The 19,768-nt window shown below is 53.5% G+C and overlaps 6 protein-coding genes across 7 annotated transcripts; all 6 read right to left on the bottom strand.

Annotated features, from left to right (window-relative positions):
• Positions 1-100: 100 nt before the first annotated feature.
• On the bottom strand, positions 101-2,607 carry LOC131210183 (sodium-dependent nutrient amino acid transporter 1-like). The gene is made up of 6 exons (XM_058203395.1): positions 2,578-2,607; positions 2,024-2,330; positions 1,743-1,965; positions 1,414-1,684; positions 620-1,352; positions 101-554 (listed from the first exon to the last, which is right to left on the bottom strand). The coding sequence occupies exons 2-6, from the start codon at positions 2,325-2,327 to the stop codon at positions 292-294; spliced, it is 1,794 nt and encodes a 597-aa protein (XP_058059378.1). The 5' UTR covers positions 2,328-2,330; positions 2,578-2,607; the 3' UTR covers positions 101-291.
• A 1,181-nt stretch (positions 2,608-3,788) lies between these two features.
• Positions 3,789-7,113, bottom strand: LOC131205558 (sodium-dependent nutrient amino acid transporter 1-like). Its single transcript, XM_058197707.1, has 5 exons — positions 6,981-7,113; positions 5,018-5,836; positions 4,857-4,960; positions 4,431-4,794; positions 3,789-4,368 (listed from the first exon to the last, which is right to left on the bottom strand). The coding sequence occupies exons 1-5, from the start codon at positions 6,993-6,995 to the stop codon at positions 3,838-3,840; spliced, it is 1,833 nt and encodes a 610-aa protein (XP_058053690.1). The 5' UTR covers positions 6,996-7,113; the 3' UTR covers positions 3,789-3,837.
• Positions 7,114-7,363: 250 nt separating this feature from the next.
• On the bottom strand, positions 7,364-8,415 carry LOC131205559 (sodium-dependent nutrient amino acid transporter 1-like). Its single transcript, XM_058197709.1, has 3 exons — positions 8,297-8,415; positions 7,786-8,174; positions 7,364-7,722 (listed from the first exon to the last, which is right to left on the bottom strand). Exons 2-3 carry the CDS (start codon positions 8,078-8,080, stop codon positions 7,469-7,471), a joined length of 549 nt encoding a protein of 182 aa, XP_058053692.1. The 5' UTR covers positions 8,081-8,174; positions 8,297-8,415; the 3' UTR covers positions 7,364-7,468.
• On the bottom strand, positions 8,088-10,594 carry LOC131206453 (sodium-dependent nutrient amino acid transporter 1-like). Its single transcript, XM_058199007.1, has 5 exons — positions 10,559-10,594; positions 8,903-9,420; positions 8,471-8,842; positions 8,216-8,414; positions 8,088-8,174 (listed from the first exon to the last, which is right to left on the bottom strand). Exons 1-5 carry the CDS (start codon positions 10,592-10,594, stop codon positions 8,088-8,090), a joined length of 1,212 nt encoding a protein of 403 aa, XP_058054990.1.
• A 1,909-nt stretch (positions 10,595-12,503) lies between these two features.
• LOC131206449 (sodium-dependent nutrient amino acid transporter 1-like) lies at positions 12,504-15,348 on the bottom strand. Its single transcript, XM_058199001.1, has 7 exons — positions 15,280-15,348; positions 14,172-14,698; positions 14,001-14,116; positions 13,606-13,864; positions 13,183-13,549; positions 12,851-13,112; positions 12,504-12,787 (listed from the first exon to the last, which is right to left on the bottom strand). Exons 1-7 carry the CDS (start codon positions 15,346-15,348, stop codon positions 12,537-12,539), a joined length of 1,851 nt encoding a protein of 616 aa, XP_058054984.1. The 3' UTR covers positions 12,504-12,536.
• Positions 15,349-16,362: 1,014 nt separating this feature from the next.
• Positions 16,363-19,159, bottom strand: LOC131206365 (sodium-dependent nutrient amino acid transporter 1-like). 2 transcript variants are annotated; one of them, XM_058198894.1, is made up of 6 exons: positions 19,121-19,159; positions 18,184-18,882; positions 18,002-18,117; positions 17,682-17,940; positions 16,955-17,598; positions 16,363-16,888 (listed from the first exon to the last, which is right to left on the bottom strand). In XM_058198894.1, the coding sequence occupies exons 2-6, from the start codon at positions 18,681-18,683 to the stop codon at positions 16,641-16,643; spliced, it is 1,767 nt and encodes a 588-aa protein (XP_058054877.1). In that variant the 5' UTR covers positions 18,684-18,882; positions 19,121-19,159; the 3' UTR covers positions 16,363-16,640. The 2 variants fall into 2 exon arrangements, with proteins under 2 accessions (XP_058054877.1, XP_058054876.1); XM_058198893.1 differs by lacking the exon at positions 19,121-19,159 and having other exon boundaries at positions 18,184-18,932.
• Positions 19,160-19,768: the final 609 nt, after the last annotated feature.

Here is a 19,768-nt window from a genome sequence, read left to right as displayed (position 1 = left end):
TGCTAAAACCGAGATCTTAGCTGCCACAAAGGCAAGCAAAATTTAAAGGATTCGTTTGCCTTTTTATAGTCAATATCGGTTATTTCGTTAAATGGATCCTTTCATGGTGAATGTTTATTCTAAAATACTCTTTAACTGAATAAAAAACAAGTTCCAAGGCGGATTCGTTATGAACACAGCACCCTGCAGTGCGGTTGGGGAAGTCTAAAAGCTTACGATCATCTACGCACCTAGATAAAAGCTCTACACAGCCGAATATCATCGAGGACGGGGTCGGTCACCCGGTTCGATTCAGGCCGCGTTGAAGACTCGTCGCCGGATGCGCTGACCCCAGCCTAACGGGGCGGTTTTGCTCTGTTCGAACTGCTCCTCCTCCGCCAGATACCGACTGCGAAGCTCGTCATCCTCCGGACCCCAAACATCCAGCGGCTTCAGGGCGTTCCGGGCCGCCTTCCGCAGTGATTCCGTTTGCTTACGACGCCTCCGACGGACCGCATAGATGTACCAACCGGGCAATTGTAAAACGGCAAGGGCGTAGATAAAGATACCGAGCACTGTGCGATAAAAGCGCGGTATTAGCACTCGACTATCTGCGGGGCAGTAAACCAAGGACACTCACCGTTGTAGCCCACCGGAACCTTCTGCAGTTCAAACTCCGTAAAGCTGAAGATCAGAATGAGGAGCGTGGCGATCGGGGCGATCACACCCCAGCACAGGCGCCAGTAGAGCGAGGTGCTCATGCCCAGCATGAACTGAATATCGCGACAGATCCGATCGACACCGTAGATCCACGCGACGGTCGCCAGCTCCAGCACGGCAAACGTGAGCGACACATACTTCGCGCCGTAGTAATCGACCACGTCGAGAAACTCGAAGCCACCGGGCGTGAGGTAGAGCAGGCCAAGGAAAAACCCAACCGTTACGGTCGCCGCCACCACCCACCAATGCTTCAGGTCGGGCCGTTGGTCGCGGATGGCCGTGATGATGCTCGTCGTCACACCCAGATTGCTGCCGACTCCGACGACGAACAGCATCAGAAAGAACAGGACCGCAAACAGCTGCGGCAGAAACTGGAACTTGGCGATCGCGTCCGGGTAGGTGATGAACGTGAGCCCCGCCCCGCTGCTGGCCAGCTTCTGGATGTCCGGCTCACCGCTCACGTACGCCAGGTTCCCGATCACCCCGAACACGATGCAACCGGCGATGATCGAGGTGAACGTGTCGAGCCAGGAGATTATGACGGCATCCCGGTGGACATTGTTGCTGAAGTTGTTAAAGGACGAATAGGCGACGATCCCTCCGTAACACACCGACAGCGAGAAGAAGCACTGCGTGACGGCTTCGTACCAAACCTGGAATCGGGGAAACGGGTTGAGCAATGCGGATTGCCTAACCGTAGGCGCTACCGCTCACCTTCACGCTCAACAGCTGATCCCACTGGGGTTTGAAGAAATACATTATCCCGTCCATTGCCCCGTCCAGGAGGAGCGTCTGGATGAGTAGCACCACCATGATCACGTACGGGAAGATGGCCAGAAAGTACGATGCCTTGCCGGTGCTTTTGGCCCCCCGAACGAGGATCGTAGCGACCACGATCCACGCGAACAGCAGACACAGGGTTAACCGCCAATCCGGCATCCCCAGACCGTTGTCGAGTGAGGGCGCTTTATGGGTGATGTCAATGCTGCAGTGGAACTCTAATTAGTAAGCCGTTCAGCGCATCATACGATCAGGCTTCTTACTTAAAGTACAGCTCCGCCGATGATTTCACCAAGCTCGACACGTTCGAGGTGTTCTGTTTGCCGGTGAACGACGAGTTGATACAGTTTGCCCACGAAGGATCACACTCACTCCAGGGCAGGGTGCTGCTGAACGAGGCCACAAAGTAGCGGAACGTGATGGCCAGCACCGGGGCGTAGTAGGTCATCACCACGAACATTGCGATCGTTTGGGCCACTCCGATGCCTGTTGAACGAAAAGGAGCTCTTAGTTCGGGGCTCAACACAGGATGGTGATCCTTTACCTCGCATGGCCGGTGCCAAGTCGTACAGCTTCACCACGCCCCGGCTAGAGAACTGTCCCAGCACCATCTCCAGGTAGTAGATCGGTCGCCCGACCACAAACAGTACGATCAGATAAGGCAGCAGAAAGGCACCGCCTCCGTACTTCAGTGCCGTGTACGGGAACTTCCAGATGTTACCAAAACCGACCGAATAGGCGATGCAGGACAGCATAAACTCGATATCGCGGCCCCATTTCTCACGTGTACCGGACGTGATATTCTTCGTGTCACTGTCCGATTCCGTGATTGTCGTACTGGATTCCATCTGCTGCGATAGAAAAGCAAACATTAGGGCTCACTGTGTCTCTCGCATCTAACTGGGCCATCGAGATGCTGTCGATTACGCCACCGCCACTGCCACTTGCACTTGCACCGGTACCCCAGTCATTGTTATGAAAGTGGCAACCAAAACAAAAACCCCGAACGTAAATAGAGCCACGGAGCGTCCCCAGCCGGGGTTCGGTTATCTGCTTCACGGCACGGCACGCAGAACGTAAATCGCAGCTGACACCTACCGACACTTCGGGGCTGTTGGCGGGCGTTCGGGCGTCATCACTGCCCACGCGGAAAGCGTGGTTTTCCATCCGTCCTTCGAGCACAGAGACACTTGGCTTTCAACGAACTCCTCTCGCGAGCACGGCCGGAGAGCAATAATCGCTAACCGGCTGGATGTACGGCACATTTAAAGCGCTCGAAGCCCCCGAGGGCCCCAACACTAACACCGCATCTGCGTCGGATGAACGAACACTAAGCCCCGCGATCGCGTTGTCCCGGCCAGCTGGTGGTCGTCGGCTAAACCCTTTCCCTGTCGCGGTTCGTCGGTGTGTGGCAAATGCAAAAAACCCGTCCGGTCCGCTTTCCGACTGCGAGGGTATTCCCGACCCGACTGCCAAAACACCGGCCAAACCGGCCGGTCTCGCGCTGTAGTCGGTGCTATCGACGGCGGCACGATCGAGCCGGAAACTACTGCTTTCGGTCCTTTTTTCCCTGTCGTTCGTCTTGGCACCGAACTGGCGAATATTGGCCGGTGCACTAAGTGGAAAATGAATGACCGATGGATGAATGATGCAACTCCATAACACGCCGAACGCCTTTCCGCGTAGTGATGTATTCCGCTGCAGATTCCTATCTGGCCCGGGTGTAGTCTTAAAATAAGATGTCTAACCCGTCCACACCTAGACATTATATCACAGCGAATCTGAATGTGCGGCCTCGGCAGCTCGGCGCAGCAATAGTCATTAAGATAAAAGATAACACCGGAGATGCTCCTTTCAAGGATAAAAGTAATGGTCGACGGGCGATACTGGTTAGATCTCAGTCGGCGGTGCTTAAAGTATGTAGCGAATCTGCTCAGTGTTCCGCTTTAATTATCGATTTCTTTAAGGGACGCGGTTCATCAAGAGGACACGGAAAGGCACAGGCAATGCATGGCAGCCCCAGCGATGCAACTGCAACCGATCTCGTTGACTCACTCGCCCCGTATATTTGTAGTGAGAACCTTAAACTTGGAAAACACGAGCGAGTTAAGGGCCTCCGTGTTTCCCCATCGCCCTGATGAAAGAGGCGACATTCGTTTCCTGCACTTCCGAGTACTGAGCGTGTGTCAGCAAGAATGTTATGATGAATGGAATTAATGACTAAATGGAAATCTACATCTTTGAGGAATCATATCTGATCATCTCACAGCTTTACTCTAAATTAACTCTGTCGTCCCAAGGTTTTTATTTAATTTAATTTGCTTAAACGGGAAGAACAGGTGTGATCACGCGCACAGGTTAGTCCTTCGGAATGGCAACACTTTTTCGGAAGATCCTGTCAAGCACTTCCCGCACAACGCTTCTTCCTTCGCATTCCGGTTGCGTCTTCGCCACTTCCGCCTGATACTGATTCCTGGCCGTTGCATCCTCAGGACCCCAGTCGGCGGTCGGTTTAGAGGCGGCCACCAGTTTCGAGCACAGACCCTTCTCGCTTCGGCCAAGCAACTCGTGGGCTCCCCAGGCCACCACTTGCAGGACGATGAACGAGAAGAGACACCATCCAAAGACGGTATAGCCCGTCGGAACATCGAACGGTTTGTAATGGATGAAGCTGAACAGCCAGATGGCGAAAATGATGGCCATCGTCACGCAGCCCCAGCACGCCCTCCAGAACCACCCGGTCGATCGGCCCAGCATGAACCGGATGTCCACCGTAATCCGCCCGACGCCGTAGATCCAGCAGAAAGTAACGATTTCCAGCATCGCCAGCGTGAGCGTCGTCAGGGTTACGCCATATTTGTCCGTTATGTCCAGCACCAGCAAACCACCCTGGAAGGGACACAGAAGCCGGATGAAAACACGGCAAAAGTGTAGGACCCCGGGCCATTTACCGGCGTAATGTAGACGAGACCACAGGCGAACCCAAAGACCGACAGGCCGACCACCACCTTCCAGTGGGCCAACCGCGGGAACCGATCGCGAATCGCCGTCACGATGGTCGTCACGATGCCGGTGTTGCTGCCCAACCCGAGCAGGAAAAACATGAAGAAAAACATCACCGCAAACACATTTTGGGCCACGTCAAACTTGGCGATCGCGTCCGGGTAGGTGATGAACGTTAGCTGAGGTCCGGCCAGCTGCATGCTTTCCACCCGACTCCCGGTCACGTGTGCGATGTTGCCGACGATGCCGAACACCACGATACCGGAGATGACGGAGGTGAAGGTGTCCAGGACCGATATGATCATGGCGTCACTTGGGGGTCAATTTCACAAAGGATAATCAAGATACGCAAAGTTACGGGCCAATTCTCTTACCGGTAAATGTTGTTGTTGAAATTGTTGTACGAAGCAAACACGATGACCGCACCGAGTGAGATGGTGAGCGAGAAGAAGCATTGCGTGACCGCTGCGTACCAAACCTGCGAGGGATCCAGGATCAGTTGCTGACTGGGGAAACACCCGATCGGTGCCCTTACCTCGACATCGACGAGCTTCGCCCACTGTGGCTGCATCAGATACAGTATCCCATCGCCAGCCCCGGCCAGTGTGCTGGTTCGCACCAGCAACACCAGCAGGATCACGTACGGGAAGATGGCCAGAAAGTAGGACGCCTTGCCGGCGCTACGGATTCCCCTCAGGAGAATACCGGAAATGCACAGCCAGCAGAACAGCAGACACAACGCCAGTTTCCAGTCCGGCAGCCCGAGGCCCTCGTCCAGCGTCCACCGATTGTGTAGCACCGAGTGATTAAAGTAGAACTCGGCCGACGGTCGCAGACTGGCGTTGGACACTCGGCCCTGAAACTCGGAGTCAACGCAACCCTCCCACTGCGCCGCACAACGACCCCACGGCAGCGGACTTCCGAACGAGGCGAAGAAGTAACGAGCCGCGATCGCAAGGACCGCCGCGTAGTACCCGAGGATGACGGTTAAGGACAGGGTTTGCGCGATGCCAACGCCACGCATCAGCGGCGCCACATCAAACACCTTGACGCAACCGCGGGCCGAGAACTGGCCCATCACCATCTCCAGATAGTAGAGGGGTCGCCCGACCAGGAACAGCACGATCAGGTAAGGGATCAGGAACGCCCCGCCTCCGTTCTTCATCGCCGTGTACGGAAAGCGCCAAACGTTGCCGAAACCTACGGACAGGGCGACGCATGACAGCAGGAACTCTATGCTGCGGCCCCACTTCTCACGGACCGGACGATCGGCCGTAGGCCGGGGAACGGATTCCGGCGGGGTACCGACGCCATTCAATTGAGACGGCCACGTGACGCCGGTGGCGCCACCGGTCTGTGGAATGGAATCACATCGTGAGTGACCATTACGGCACGTTCGGACTATTATTGCCCTCCATCGGGTGGCCACTAAGGAACTGCGTTTCAGGATCCTGAGTGGTGCGGCCCTTAATGGAATCTGGAAGAATCTGGACCTGAATCGATTTATGGGGGAATGGACCTAGCAAACGCGATCAAAGATTCCACACCAACGGTGAAGATCAAAGTGATCTTTCGTCGGCTTTGATTGTTGATGATCAACGCTGCTTAAGGCAACCCGTTACGCAAGATGGGACGGTCATAGGTCAAGCAGGACCTCTCCTCCGCGAGGCTTCATTCGGAGAAAATAATTGATGTTCGCAAACGTGTGTTAACTTGAGAAATAGATCGAAATCGAGATCGAGATCGAAGCCTAATGTTCATTTTTAATTCTCTGAGATCAATTCAATTCTCTCTCTCTTTTTCTCTTTCTTTCTCTCTCTCTCTCTCTCTCTCTCTCTCTCTCTCTCTCACTCTGGATAATTGAATCCAACTTCTATGACAAACGAACAAATAATTCAAAATTGAGCTACGAAAAATGCGAAAAAACAATAAACAAACTAACCCGCCAAAAAAGGATGAAAATAGCTTCACGCTAAAACTCTCTAACTCTTATTTTAACGACAACACACTACTCCAAATTCCAAGCGCATGACATTAATTGTTAGCATTTTACTATTGACTTGGGTTAGTCATAGCGCAAACGACGGTGGTTGCGATGCTGAGGGAAGCTCGAGATGTCCGACGGAGAATATTTGTTACAGTACAACATTGTCCGCGTAGATTACTCAACTGCTTATCTGAGTGCCGTAAGCAAACGAAGTTCCCGTATCTTTGTAATTAATATGCAGAATGAGCAACAAGACGCCAAAATTAAGTTAAACAAATTCTTTTCGAGAGAGGATTTGAACGTTCAAGGAGCAAGGTTTCGAGTTTCACCTAATCCACCAACGATACCGCACCAATTCAATTCAATTCAATCGCACCAATCAAACCATATGTTAACGATGAACCACTGGCCACGACGGAAATAACCCGGGGCGCGTGCCATTTTCACCACCCACCGGAAGCTGTCCTTCGCGGGCGGGCTTCGGGTTGGCTTTCCTTTCCCAGGTGCTCACCGTTGGCGTCTCCATTACTGCGATCCACCGAGTTGTCGCTTTGTTCGACGTTACACTCGGGTTTTCACGCGTCTTTCAGCGTCCTTTCGAAGCGTTTCGGGTTGGCCACGATTCACTTTTAGCTCCCCCCGTGACAAGCGCGCTCTTCGTCTTCGCTACGCTTTTTGGCCTCGCTTCAACCGACGTCAGAGGACATTACACGCCACTCCACTGCACACAAATGACTCGCGACGGAAACCGCCGGGACCGCGAGAGTGTAGTTCCGCCGAGCGCTCGTTTATGACTGACCCGTCCGATGGCCCACCACCACGACCGGGGGTACGTTCTTCCTTTTGGCCACCGTACCTCCCGTGGAGTAACAAACGCTCGAGACTTAATTTTATCTCCATTGCCTCAGCGCTGTATTTAGGTGTCGGGGGGACCCTAGGGGTGACTCAAGACAGGCTTTACAAAACTATCATTAGCCTTAGTGCCTTATCATTAGGGACTTAGTGAAACATTCTGTTATACAAACACTGGACCAGCCGACGCCGAGGATAGCGTGAGGCCGCGCAAACAACTTCCTCCTCCAGTTGATGGTACTGCTCGCGGATGGTGTCACTTTCGGGACCCCAGCTTTTACTCGGGCGGAATGCAGCCTGCATCCGGTTGCGGTAACCTTTCTCGTCCTGCGTCAGGATGGCGTAGATCGCCCACAGCGGAAGCTGCACGATGGCCACCGCGTACAGTATCCAGCCAGCGACTGTGCAAAAAGGAACAAGGAACAGATTTTACAAGGAACTGATCGATCAGGACACACCCTTACCATTGTATTCCGGAGGTACCTTCAGCGGCACGTAGCTGATGAAGGACACCAGGAGAATGAAGGCGATCAGCAGTGGCGCTCCAACTCCCCAGCAGGCGCGCCAAAACAGTCCAGTTTCCCGACGCAGCATAAAGCGAATGTCCCGACAGATGCGATCGACACCGTAGACCCACGCGAACGTTAGCACCTCGAACAGGGCCAGTGTCAGTGTGACGTACTTCGCCCCGTACGTATCGAGCACATCCAGCAGATCCAGTCCTCCGGGTCCCAGGTACACAACGCTGACGCAGCACATCACGCTGCTAACGCCGACAACGATCTTCCAGTTGGCGACCGACGGAGCGCGATCGTGGATCGCCGTGATGACGCTGGTCACCGCTCCCAGGTTGCTGCCGATGCCGACGATGAAAAACATCAAGAAAAAAAGGACGGAAAACAGCTGCGGATAGTACTCGAACTTGGCGATCGCGTCCGGGTACGCCATGAACGTTAGACCGGGACCCTCGCGTACCAGCTCCTGGATGTTGGAACGGTGCGTCACGTGGGCCAGATTGCCGAGCACCCCAAACACGATGCAGCCCACGACGATCGAGGTGAACGTGTCGAGCCAGGAGATGATCATGGCGTCCCTGCGGGGAATGGATGACAAATAGAACTTCAAAGTGGCCGGACCCACAGCACCTACCGGTAGACATTGTTGGAGAAATTGTTGAACGAAGAGTACGCGATGATGCCACCGAAACAGATCGACAGCGAGAAGAAACACTGCGTGACCGCTTCCATCCACACCTTGGCCTGGAACAGACTGGCCCATTTGGGCATCAGGAAAAATTTGATTCCCTCTAGGGAACCCTCCAGACTCAGCGAGTGTCCGAGCAGCATGAAGATGATGACGTATGGAAAGATGGCCAGAAAGTAGGCCGCTTTCCCGGTGCTGCGAACGCCCCTGATCAGGATCGCTGCCAGGATGAGCCAACAGACCACAAGGCACAACACTAGCTCCATGGAGGGCCACCCCAAACCCTGCTCTAGTGGTGCCCGATGCATGATAGTATTACTGGAAACGGTAAATTCGCCATCAGATACTGAGGACACGGGATCTGGGGATGTAACTTACGTGAAGAACAGCTCCGCGGACACGTTTTGTTTCGTTCCCGCGCCGACACCGGACTCGTTCGCGTGTCCTCGAAAGTCTGAGTCGATACACCGGCTCCACGAGTGATCGCACTTGCTCCACGGAAGCTCCCTGCTGAACGACAGGAGCAGATAGCGCAGGGTGATCGCCAGGATGGGCGTGTAGTAGGACACGGCTACCACCATCGCCACGGACTGTCCGACTCCGACGCCCCGCATCGCCGGGGCCATGTCGTAGATCTTGACGCACCCACGGCTACTGAACTGCCCCATAGCCATCTCCAGGTAGTACAGCGGGCGACCGATCACGAAAAGGACGATCAGGTATGGTACTAGAAACGCACCACCACCGTTGTCCAGGGCCGTATAGGGAAATTTCCAGATGTTGCCAAAACCGACCGAATACGCGATGCAAGACAGCGTAAACTCGATGTTGTTGTTCCATTTTTCACGCACCGGCGTCGACGGAGCCGCGATCGCTATGCTGACGCAGTTCGTACGCTAAAGAAAGAACAGGAAGCTTTACAATGGATATCTGGGCGGCTAGGTTCTTAACGGAATAAGTATAAATATTTTCCCTATAATATGTAACAATGATCTTGTGCAGTTCTTTAGAATACCTCAACAATATTGTTGCCCCAGTACTCTAATCTTTCTTCGTCATCGGTATCTTTACCATCCTCCAGTATCTTTATTGGTGTTATCCATGGTACAAACGAACCACAAATTGCACACCCAACTCTCTATTGCGCACTCGAGAGCGAGTTCTGTGTAGACTGCAGCACGGCAACCGTTTGTTGCCGGGGGGTTTCTATTTAGCACGTGCCCTCTCTACTCTGGAGCAATGAAAGTTTCTGCAAAACGATCAAGTTTGATGATCGATTTATGAGCCCAGTCGTGATTTGAGCAGAGACCGCCTTATTCCTTTTTTAACAGACCGCATAAATCCTTTTCAAGATCACCCCACATGTGCAGCCGTCGTCTGCAACTGTTTAACTCGACTGTTCCCGCTGCTGCTTCCTTTCTCTGGTGCTGATTTGTGGGTTACAAATTCAACGGACATTGTTGTCGAGTTTCACTCAGGTTAACAAGTTACTGTTTTGCCGCCGTTCACTCAAAACAAGGATCGGCCCCGGGTGTTGCGGTCTCATCTCTGACGTCGCAATTGCACTCGAATATCGGTCAGGAAGGATAATTATAGATCCCAAATGCGGTTCCTCTCGGATGCGCCACCGGGGTGTCAAATTGCCAAACCGCGGTCGGCTGCGCGGTTCACACGTTGCGAAGCACTGTCAACCGAGTCTCTTACATCCGGATCCGGGTTACAGAAAAGAAATCCTCTGAAAGCCAATTCCTTATGCCACGTGTGCGCCTTCCATTTCGAATGGCGTATGGTTCGAATCACTCTGGAACCACTAAACTACCATCTGGTTGGGCAACCTTTAGTGTGCATTACGCTGCTGGCTGCGGGCCAACAGTGCACAACTCCGGCTTCTCCGGACCCTCCGGACAATCTCCCTTTTGAACCGCTAGTTTTACTTAGAAATTTCCTTCTTGCTGTCGTCGAGTAGAGGACAAACCGCGGACGATGCAATGTGTGAAGGTCGTGCCAAGGATTGATGGTGGAACGATCACGTACGGTTAATCCCGAGGCAATTGTTTTCGGTGGTTCCATAGCTACTCAGCAACGTTATCAAACACTATTAACTTCTAGACACTAGCAACTGCACTTTCCGTATTCTTCCACTTCTTACGACACAGCTCACCGAAGCATCCCGGTGGACAGATGCACCGGAAGAAAAGCTTCGTCCGATACTGACCGATCCGAGATCGATCGAGATAATTTTTCAACGGATGAACGGTGGTTCGCTTTCGACGGTTTAGCATGCGCAGTAAGAGGGATTCCGCTACAATGTTGCAAATCACACAGTAGTGGCCACAAAAATTCAAATCATCCATAATGTCCATTCTTCTGATTAAGGTGCTCGCCTTTTAGGTTTTCACCCTACAGCTCATGATCGTTTGAGGTGGAGTTACTGAGAAAGACCATCGCCACAACAACCAGAAGGAAACATAATCCTTTAAAAGAAACATGCTAGGTGTAAACGGAGCTAAAAAAGCATCCATTACATACATTAATAAATAGTGCGTAACTTTTGGTGGATGTAGAGATATGTTCAGCCGTGTCTGTATCCACACATACACCGTTAAGCGGGCCGAAATGTGGGTTCTGTTGATACTTTATCCGCGGGGTCGCCAACGGGGCCAATCACCTGTTTGTAAACAAAAGCGGCGCCGTGTTGGACCAACACGAACACACAAACTGAGAGACAGAAAAATGGGCCATCCCCTTATTCGAGAATAGGGATATTTTTAATGCATACGATCGTGGTCGAGCAAGCCTCTTGAAACCGGAACGGGTTGCCATGACAACGAATAAGTTTCTATGGCAAATCTCTGAAGGCGGAAATACTAGGGTGTTTAATAAATTTTGCACCAGAGGGCGCTGCTACTATTCTAATTTTTTTATTGGATTAGTACATTATTCAAATGAACGCATATGAAGTTTCATTTTAATCGGTCACTTAATTTTTTTTCTACAAGCTATTTAGTATCAACATGCCACAGCATTTTTTACAGCTGTTATGACGTCATCATTTGATGAAAAACGATTTCCGGGCACGATGTTTTTGGTTTGAAAACAGATGGATGTCGCCGGAGGTCAAATCTTCTGAATACGGCAGATACCCGGCAGATGAATTTTTGCCATTTCCAAAATGCTCTTGTGACACGTTGCATTGCCCTGATGAAAAAGGATGATTTTCTTCGGCAAACCGGGTCTTTTTTCAGGAACTTGTAAGGTCGCTTGGCTTACGTTGATCGTTGTTTGATTTTGTTTGAAGAAAGTACTGTCGGAACAAGTGGCACACCGTCAAAACAATTATTGATTTGTTTTTGTTTGTTTTAATAGTCCTTTTTGCATTTGTCAGTTTATTTTTCAAGGTTTCCTTTTACGTTTCTTTCGTTTACTTGAAAATACACCCGAATCGCCACCGTATAAATGTGCTTCACATCCACAACCCCATCGCTTTACTCACATTTACTCTCGCGTACGGGCATCGTGCGCATCGCGTCTGAGTGTATTTATTTGTGGCCAATACACTTTCGTTCGCGGCAAATCGTTGAATGAAAACGCGAACCGGTCGGTCGCGGCATCATCGCGCGACGGACACACGGTCACGGTCAGGGCCACCCCACCGTGCGGGGGTGGCGGAGCGGAATGGGCCGCGGGGGTTATCGCGGGAAGCTTTGCGCTCGTAGTAAAGGATTGCGTGCGCGTAGTTATTACGTCACACGCGGCGTTCACGATTGCCGCGCGACGTTGCCGGTGCAGTGCGCGGTGTGACATTCGCTGCACCGCAGGCGACCATTTTTTGAGCCCGTTCTACACACTTTTCCGGAATTCTATTTTTACCAGAGCTCTTCGTACGATCCCCGTACTCCGTGGGATCACATTTAAGGGGTAATAATAATGTTTAATACAAATGCTTGTAGCGGGTTTATTAAAGTACACGTTAGGGCTTAGAGCAGGTAAGATTTACAACTGAAGCTGCCGTTTAACTGAACAACTTTTTTCGCATTTTCACGAGAAGGTTGTCCGAAGGGGATGCTAGCTGTTGGCAGTACTGCGCTATCCACGCGATGTAGTTCGCCCGTCGTTCACCGTCTTCCGGACCCCAGTCCTCCAGTGGGCGCAGGGCAGCCTTCCAGCTGTCCCACCACGTGGGTCCTCTCCGCTTGAGCATTGCATACAACGCCCAGCCCGGGAGCTGTAGCACGGCGAACGCATACAAACACCACCCAAGAGCTAGAACCAGTTGAAAGCAAACCATCAGCCGATTGAATAGCAATGGCCCGTGCCGATCCTTACCCGTGTAGCCGTCAGGAACATCGCGCGCCTTGTACTTGGCGATACTGACCAGCAGAATCAGGATCACCATGATGGGCGTCACGATGCCCCAGCAGACGCGCCAGAACAGCCCCGTCCGGATGCCGAGCATAAATTCGATGTCCTTGCACACCCGGTTCACGCCGTAGATCCAGGCGAACGTCAGCAGCTCGAAAACGGCCAGCGTCAGGGTGGCGAACGTTGCTCCATAGTAATCCATCAGGTCCAGCACGTAGAGACCTCCCTGCGGGGGGGGGGTGAATTACATGAATTGATCAAGCACAAGTCCGGGGCACCCTTCCGGCAACACCTACCGGCGTGAGGTAGACGAGCCCAACACAGAAACCGGCCACGGCGACGGAGATCACAATTTTCCACCGCCGTAGCCTCGGCTGCTGATCGTGGATGGCGGTGATGACGGACGTCACGATGCCGATCAGCGTGCCGATGCCGAGCAGAAACAGCATGAAGAAGAACAGAACCGAGAAGAACTGCGGCAGGAAGCTAAACTTGGCCAGCACGTCCGGGTACGTCTTGAACGTGAGCCCGGGACCGTCTCGGACCACCTTCGAGATGTCCGGCTGCTCGGTGACGTGTGCCAGGTGCCCGATCACTCCGAACACGACGCAACCCGCCACCAGCGAGGTGACCGTGTCCAGGGACGTGATGATCACCGCATGTCTGCGCCAAGGAAGCCAGTGAGCCAGTGATCCCACCGAACGAAGATTGCCACTTACCGGTAGATGTTGTTCGAGAAATCGTTGAACGACGAGTACACGATCAGCCCGCCGAAGCAGATCGTAAGCGAGAAGAAGCATTGCGTGACTGCCTGGTACCAGACTTCTATTTCCAGCAGTTTGCTCCACTGCGGCATGAAGAAGTACTTGATGCCGTTCCAGGCCCCATCCAGCGTGAGCGAACGGACCAACAGGACCGCGATAATGATGTACGGGAAGATGGCCAGAAAATATGACACTTTGCCGGAACTCTTAATGCCTGCGTGAGAAACGCCAACAGAAGGGTAGAGACGGATGATTCCAATTCAAACATTAGAATGACGTGTCAGATTTGAATGATTTGCATATGATTCGAATGTCAGACAATCCCGCTGAATCGCTAAGGTATGACGCACCTTTGATAAGAATCCCAACGATGCACAGCCAAGAAGCCAGCAAACATAGCACCAGCTTCCAGTCGGGGTATCCCAGCCCTTGCGCCAGTGAGTCAGCCGAGTGCATCACCGTTTTGCTGCAGAGAACAGTAATTAGTTTGGGGACACTTCAATCAAACGGGGGACACTTACTCGAAGAACAGTTCGGCCGAAGATTTCGGTTGCGTAACGTTCACTCCGCCGATCGAAATGTTGCCGATGAGCCACGAGTCGACGCAGTTGTCCCAGGCAGGATCGCACCTGGCCCAGGGGAGCTCCGGGCTAAACGAAGCGATCAAATAGCGTAGCGTCACGGCCAACACCGAAGTGTAGTAGGTGATCACGGTGAAGATAGCGATCGTTTGCCCGACACCGATCCCGCGCATCGCCGGTGCCAGATCGTACACCTTGACGCAGCCACGGTTCGAGAACTGTCCCAGCACCATCTCCAGGTAGTAGATCGGCCGGCCGATCACGAACAGGACGATCAGGTACGGAATGACGAACGCTCCGCCTCCGTTACTGTAGGCCGTGTAGGGAAAACGCCACACATTTCCAAAGCCCACCGACAGCGCAATGCAGGACATCAGGAACTCCACGTTGCGGCCCCATTTTTCACGCACCGGCTTCTCGTCGGCCACTGCCGATGTTGGCTTGACCCCGTTACTGTTGGTTGTAGTCTGTTAACGAGATGTACGTAGTTAACTTTCTGATCGAGTTCGATTCTTCAAAGGATCTGTTGGCCACCGCCACTAAGTGCAACACGACACGACGCAAATCGCCCGCCAATGATCCAATTGCGCCAATTGCGGCACGTCGCACGCCTACGCCGGAAATCGAGCGGCACGTGTCTTTGGCACGTATTTAGGTTGCAGTGAGTCGTCTAGTGTTGTTTTTTACTAAAAATACTTAGACAATAGATCATCGAGAAAGAATTTCTTCTACTCGGCTCCGAAAGCCGAGAGTATGTTGACCGCCCGTTTGCATAATCAATTGCCAGCCGCGTGTGTTTGCGGTTCGTCTGGCATGGAGGCGACAGGCGAGAGGGAAATAGACAACAAACGAGAGAGCCGGACTCAGCTGAGCCGGACAGCATCTTGCGCTTGACTCACAAACCAGTTTGGCGGGAAGTACACACGCGACCCTCACTTTCGATTGCGCGCGGCGCGTTTGAATCGCACGTGGATCGCGTGGCGTACGGATCGTGGCTAATTTCGGTGGCGGTGGGAGGCACTCAGCTTTCCAAATTCGCGCCCCGTACCTTCACTGATTGCTGCCCGTGGTTGCCCGTGGCACTGCCATCGTCTCCCACGTAGCTCCGGTTCTCCATCGTAACCTCTTATCGTATCTTATCACAGCGCCGGTACGTGAAGCTACCGACGATCACTTTATTACTGCCGATCTGCACAACCTCCTGGCCGAAAACGGAAACTTTCACAGCGCACGCTGAAGACCGGCGCTTAAGTAGAAGACACCCTGGCTCGGGACCTGGCTGCGTGCGTTCAGGTGACGCTCCGATCGTCGACTGAAACTCAGCCAACCATCTCCAGCTCGGCTTGGCGCTTGAGGGCCAGCTCTCACTCTCCGTCTCGCTCTTTCTCCCACTGTCTCCTTCTCTTTCCTTTTCCGGCGAGTACTAACCCCAGCACAGATGCTGCACTAACATCACCTAACCTCACACCAGCACCGCTAATGCTCTTTCGGGGGGTTCCACCACTGGACCAGAACCGGCTCTGGCAGTTTCGTCCGCGGGTATTCCCACTCCCGTGTTTGGTGAACCTTTCCTTCGCCACCTATAAACCTCTTTGTTTTTATTGCGTCCCTGTGCCGGTGCCGTGTAGTGGTGCGCTTGTGTGGGACGATCTATGCGATCCGCGGACCTCAGCCCGTCGGTAGTATTTGGCGCACGCGATCTGCTTTACACACTGCCAATTTCGTTCGAACTAGTATGCACCGGACCGGGCATTTTCATCTCTACCCCCAACTAGGTGGAATTTCCGACTCCCGGCGGTTCGAATTATTTAACCTCTTAACGGTCCGCCGAGGCACGGTCCCAGCATGGTTATGTCCCTTTTCCTTTGAAATTCCTTTGTAATGAAATGCAAGGGCGGAAAATAACAGTATCCTGGGCCATATATTTCCGAGAATCCTTTATCGATTCTCCACTGCGCAGGGGGCCTTAGGCTGACTGTTAAGGCTTACTATTCAATTACTTTTTCATTAAGGCCAACTGGCGAGTACCACTAATAATGGTTTCGTTTCTCATTAATACTCACAGAGTCATGAACAGAGCTGAAATACTTTCTGGAATGCTCTTCCCTTTATTGTTGATTGTCACGCACTTTCCTGTTACTTTCCATTACATTCTAGGATCGTAAGATCAACGGATTCATCTCTGCTACACTACGCCACCAATTGAATCCTTTTTTAAGCAATGGCCGCATAATCTTCCAATCTTCTCGGTAACATAACAAGGCCGATGTGGCCTCTTACTGTGCTAGAGTAGAAAAATTGAGGATCTAAGCTATTGCTTCGTACATTCTACTGTCGCACCGTGCGGCGACTAAGGCATAGACTGGGCAGCTTCTCGTTCCGATGCCAGTGGTTCCGACCCTCGCCCGTTTAACTGAACACATTATCGTAGATCCGTCGGGCGATGGACCTGTCGCGTGGCAGTGACTGTTCGTCCTTGTACACGGACTCGTGGTACTTGGCGTTCAGCTCCGGGTCCTCCGGTCCCCAGTCGTGCGTTGGCCGGAAGCAGTGCAGGAACCGATCCTTCCAGTCCGGCTCTTTGCGCTTGAGGAACGTGTACACACCCCACGCCGGAAGCTGCAGGACACCGGCGGCAAAAACACACCAACCGAATGCTGGAACGAGAGCAGACGGAATAAATCAGTCGGGTTTTTACCGATCGGGAACTCGGGTGGACTCACCGTACATCCCGTCCGGATAGATGTACCCGTTAAAGCTGAACGTCTCGTAGGTGGCAATATGATAGACCAGGATTGCGGTCAACATACTGGGCGTAACGAAGCCCCAGCAGACCCGCCAGTAGAGACCCGTCTTGATGCCGAGCATAAACTCGATGTCCCGACAGAGCCGCGCTGTGCCGTAGATCCACGCGAACGTGATCATTTCGAACACGGCCAGCACGAGGGCCACGAACGAGGCACCGTAAAAGTCGAGGAAATCGAGCAGATACTGGCCACCGGGTGTGGTGTAGATGACGCCAATCGCAAACCCTACCAGAGCGATGCCGACCGCTACCAGTGCCGGTTGCAGGTGCGGAAAGCGATCCCGGATCACCGTCATAATCGTGGTGGCCATCCCGACGTTACTCCCGATACCCAGGACGAACAGCATCAGGAAGAAGGCGATCGCGAAGAACTGGGGCCAAAACGTGAACTTGGCGATCGCGTCCGGGTACGTGATGAAGGCCAGTCCGGCGCCGCCCCGCACCACCTGCTGGATGTTCGGAGCATCGAGCACGTGGGCCAGATGACCGATCACTCCGAACACTATGAACCCGGCCAGCATCGATGTGAGCGTGTCCATCACCGACACGATCGTAACGTCTCTGTGGGGGGGGCGAGTGAAGGGGAGGTGCCGTGTATGAGCATAGATCTCGACCCCCATCTTCCAACCAACCGCCCTGTCTACCTGTACACATTGTTGGAAAAGCGATTGTAGGACGAGTACATCATCACGTTTCCGAAGCAGATCGTGAGCGAGAAGAACACTTGCGTCACGGCCGCGTACCACACCTTCGCCTCGAGTATGCGGTCCCACTGGGGCTTGATGAAGTACAGCATTCCGTTGGCCGCTCCCTCCAGCGTGCAGGCGCGGCCCAGCAGCACCAGCATCACGACGTACGGGAAAATGGCCAAAAAGTACGCCACCTTGCCGGAGCTTTTGATCCCTGTGAGAAGAGAAGCAGGGGTGACCTGGAACGCTCACATATCAGCCGGGCGGGCCCTTACCTTTGATCAGCGTCAAGCAGATGCAGGTCCACGGCACGACCAGGCAAAGCACTAGGCGCCAGTCGGGGGTACCGATGCCGCCGTGAATGGTGGACGCTTCACGCAGCACGTCCTTGCTGTGGAGATCGGAACGGGATATTGATAAGACCAACTATTGGTCCAAATAGTTGCACGCAACTCACACGAAGTAGAGCTCCGCCGAGGTGACGGCGGCCGAAGTGACATTCGAAGCCGCCAGGTTCGTGATCAACCGCGAGTCGATGCAGGTGGCGTTCCAGCTTTCGCTGCACTCGCTCCACGGCAGCGGATCCCCGAACGAGGCGATCAGGTAACGCATTGTGATCGCCATCAGCGAGGCGTAGTAGGTCATCACGATGAAGGTGGAGTAGGTCTGCCCGACCCCGATGCCGCGCATCGCGGGCGCAGCATCGTACACGTTGATGCACCCGCGGCTCGAGAATTGGCCGATGAGCATCTCCAGGTAGTAGATGGGTCGCCCGACCAGCAGCAGAACGATCAAGTACGGGATGACGAACGCTCCGCCGCCGTTCTCCAGCGCGGTGAACGGAAAACGCCACACATTTCCCAGTCCGACCGAGAGCGCAATGCACGAGAGCAGAAACTCAATATCCTTGCCCCACTTGTCACGCTGCACCTTCGGAATGGTCGTCACCAGCTTCATCTCCGACGATCCGTCCTGCAAGCTGCGTTCGGCCTTCGCTTTGACCTTCGCCTGAAGATCTTGATTTCGTGGCGGGTTTGTAGCAAACAACGTGCTCGCTACCGTCGCCGGTGCTGGTTTCCGGTTCCGCTCGCTGAAAGACGCCGCCGAGTGCTCGAGGCTTACCACCGCCGGCTCATCGCCCTCGAATCCAGGATTACTGGTAGCCATATTGAACAAGAAAGGCACTTCGGGTTAGCGGAACTCGTTTCTCCGGGGGACCGGCGGAGCACTACTGCTCTGGTTGATAGGATGCACTATTGAGGCCGGGGACACTAGCAACAACTACGGTGCACGGGACAAACATTTCGCGGTGACCATGACCATGGTTCGCCAGCTACTACAACACGACTAATGCTACGGAACTCCACTCTGGGGCTACTGGGGAAACGGTTTACTTGAGCCACACCGGAACCCTTCTACGCCTGCCCACGATGGGTCCGTGCCGGAGGAGGCGATCGTTACGACTATGCGCCGCAGGTGACAAAGAGCTACTAAGTGTTGTGGCGGTCTGGGCCAACCAAAGACTGTCAAGCACCGCCAAGCACGTGCGTCCTAACCGGATTACTCTTAGATCACAGGGCGCTGGCGCCAGGCCGCTGAACCACTAAGTGACGGCGGAACGTGGGGCAGTGGGGCAGTAAGTCAAGATCAAACAGAACTCACGCTTCAGCCCCGCACAGCTTTTCGCCGTATATTAAAACCAATTATGTTCACTTAAGCGCCGCGCACATCACTTTCGATTGAGATGCTGCCGGCAGGACATAGGCCGCCACCAGTTAATCCTCGCTTGCGCCGAGGAATGCACCTCCGTTGCACTGGAAGGCCACTGACGGACTGACCACTCGCTCCAGCCGTTGGTTGGATTCCTCCGATGTCTGTGTCCAATCCGTTAACAACACCGCGCGCACTCCTTGCCTCGCCGGCCATTAGTGTAAATGGCTCGCTACAATCATAATACCCTGCAATCCGCCGCTTGGCCAGCCGGTGGAGATATGTCCATCAGAGCATATTACTTACTCTACTCCACTGTCACCGGGAAGCCG

This window comes from Anopheles bellator, chromosome 1 (assembly GCF_943735745.2).
Source record: "Anopheles bellator chromosome 1, idAnoBellAS_SP24_06.2, whole genome shotgun sequence".
Lineage (NCBI taxonomy): Eukaryota > Metazoa > Arthropoda > Insecta > Diptera > Culicidae > Anopheles > Anopheles bellator.
This window is presented reverse-complemented; position numbering and strand designations above follow the sequence as displayed.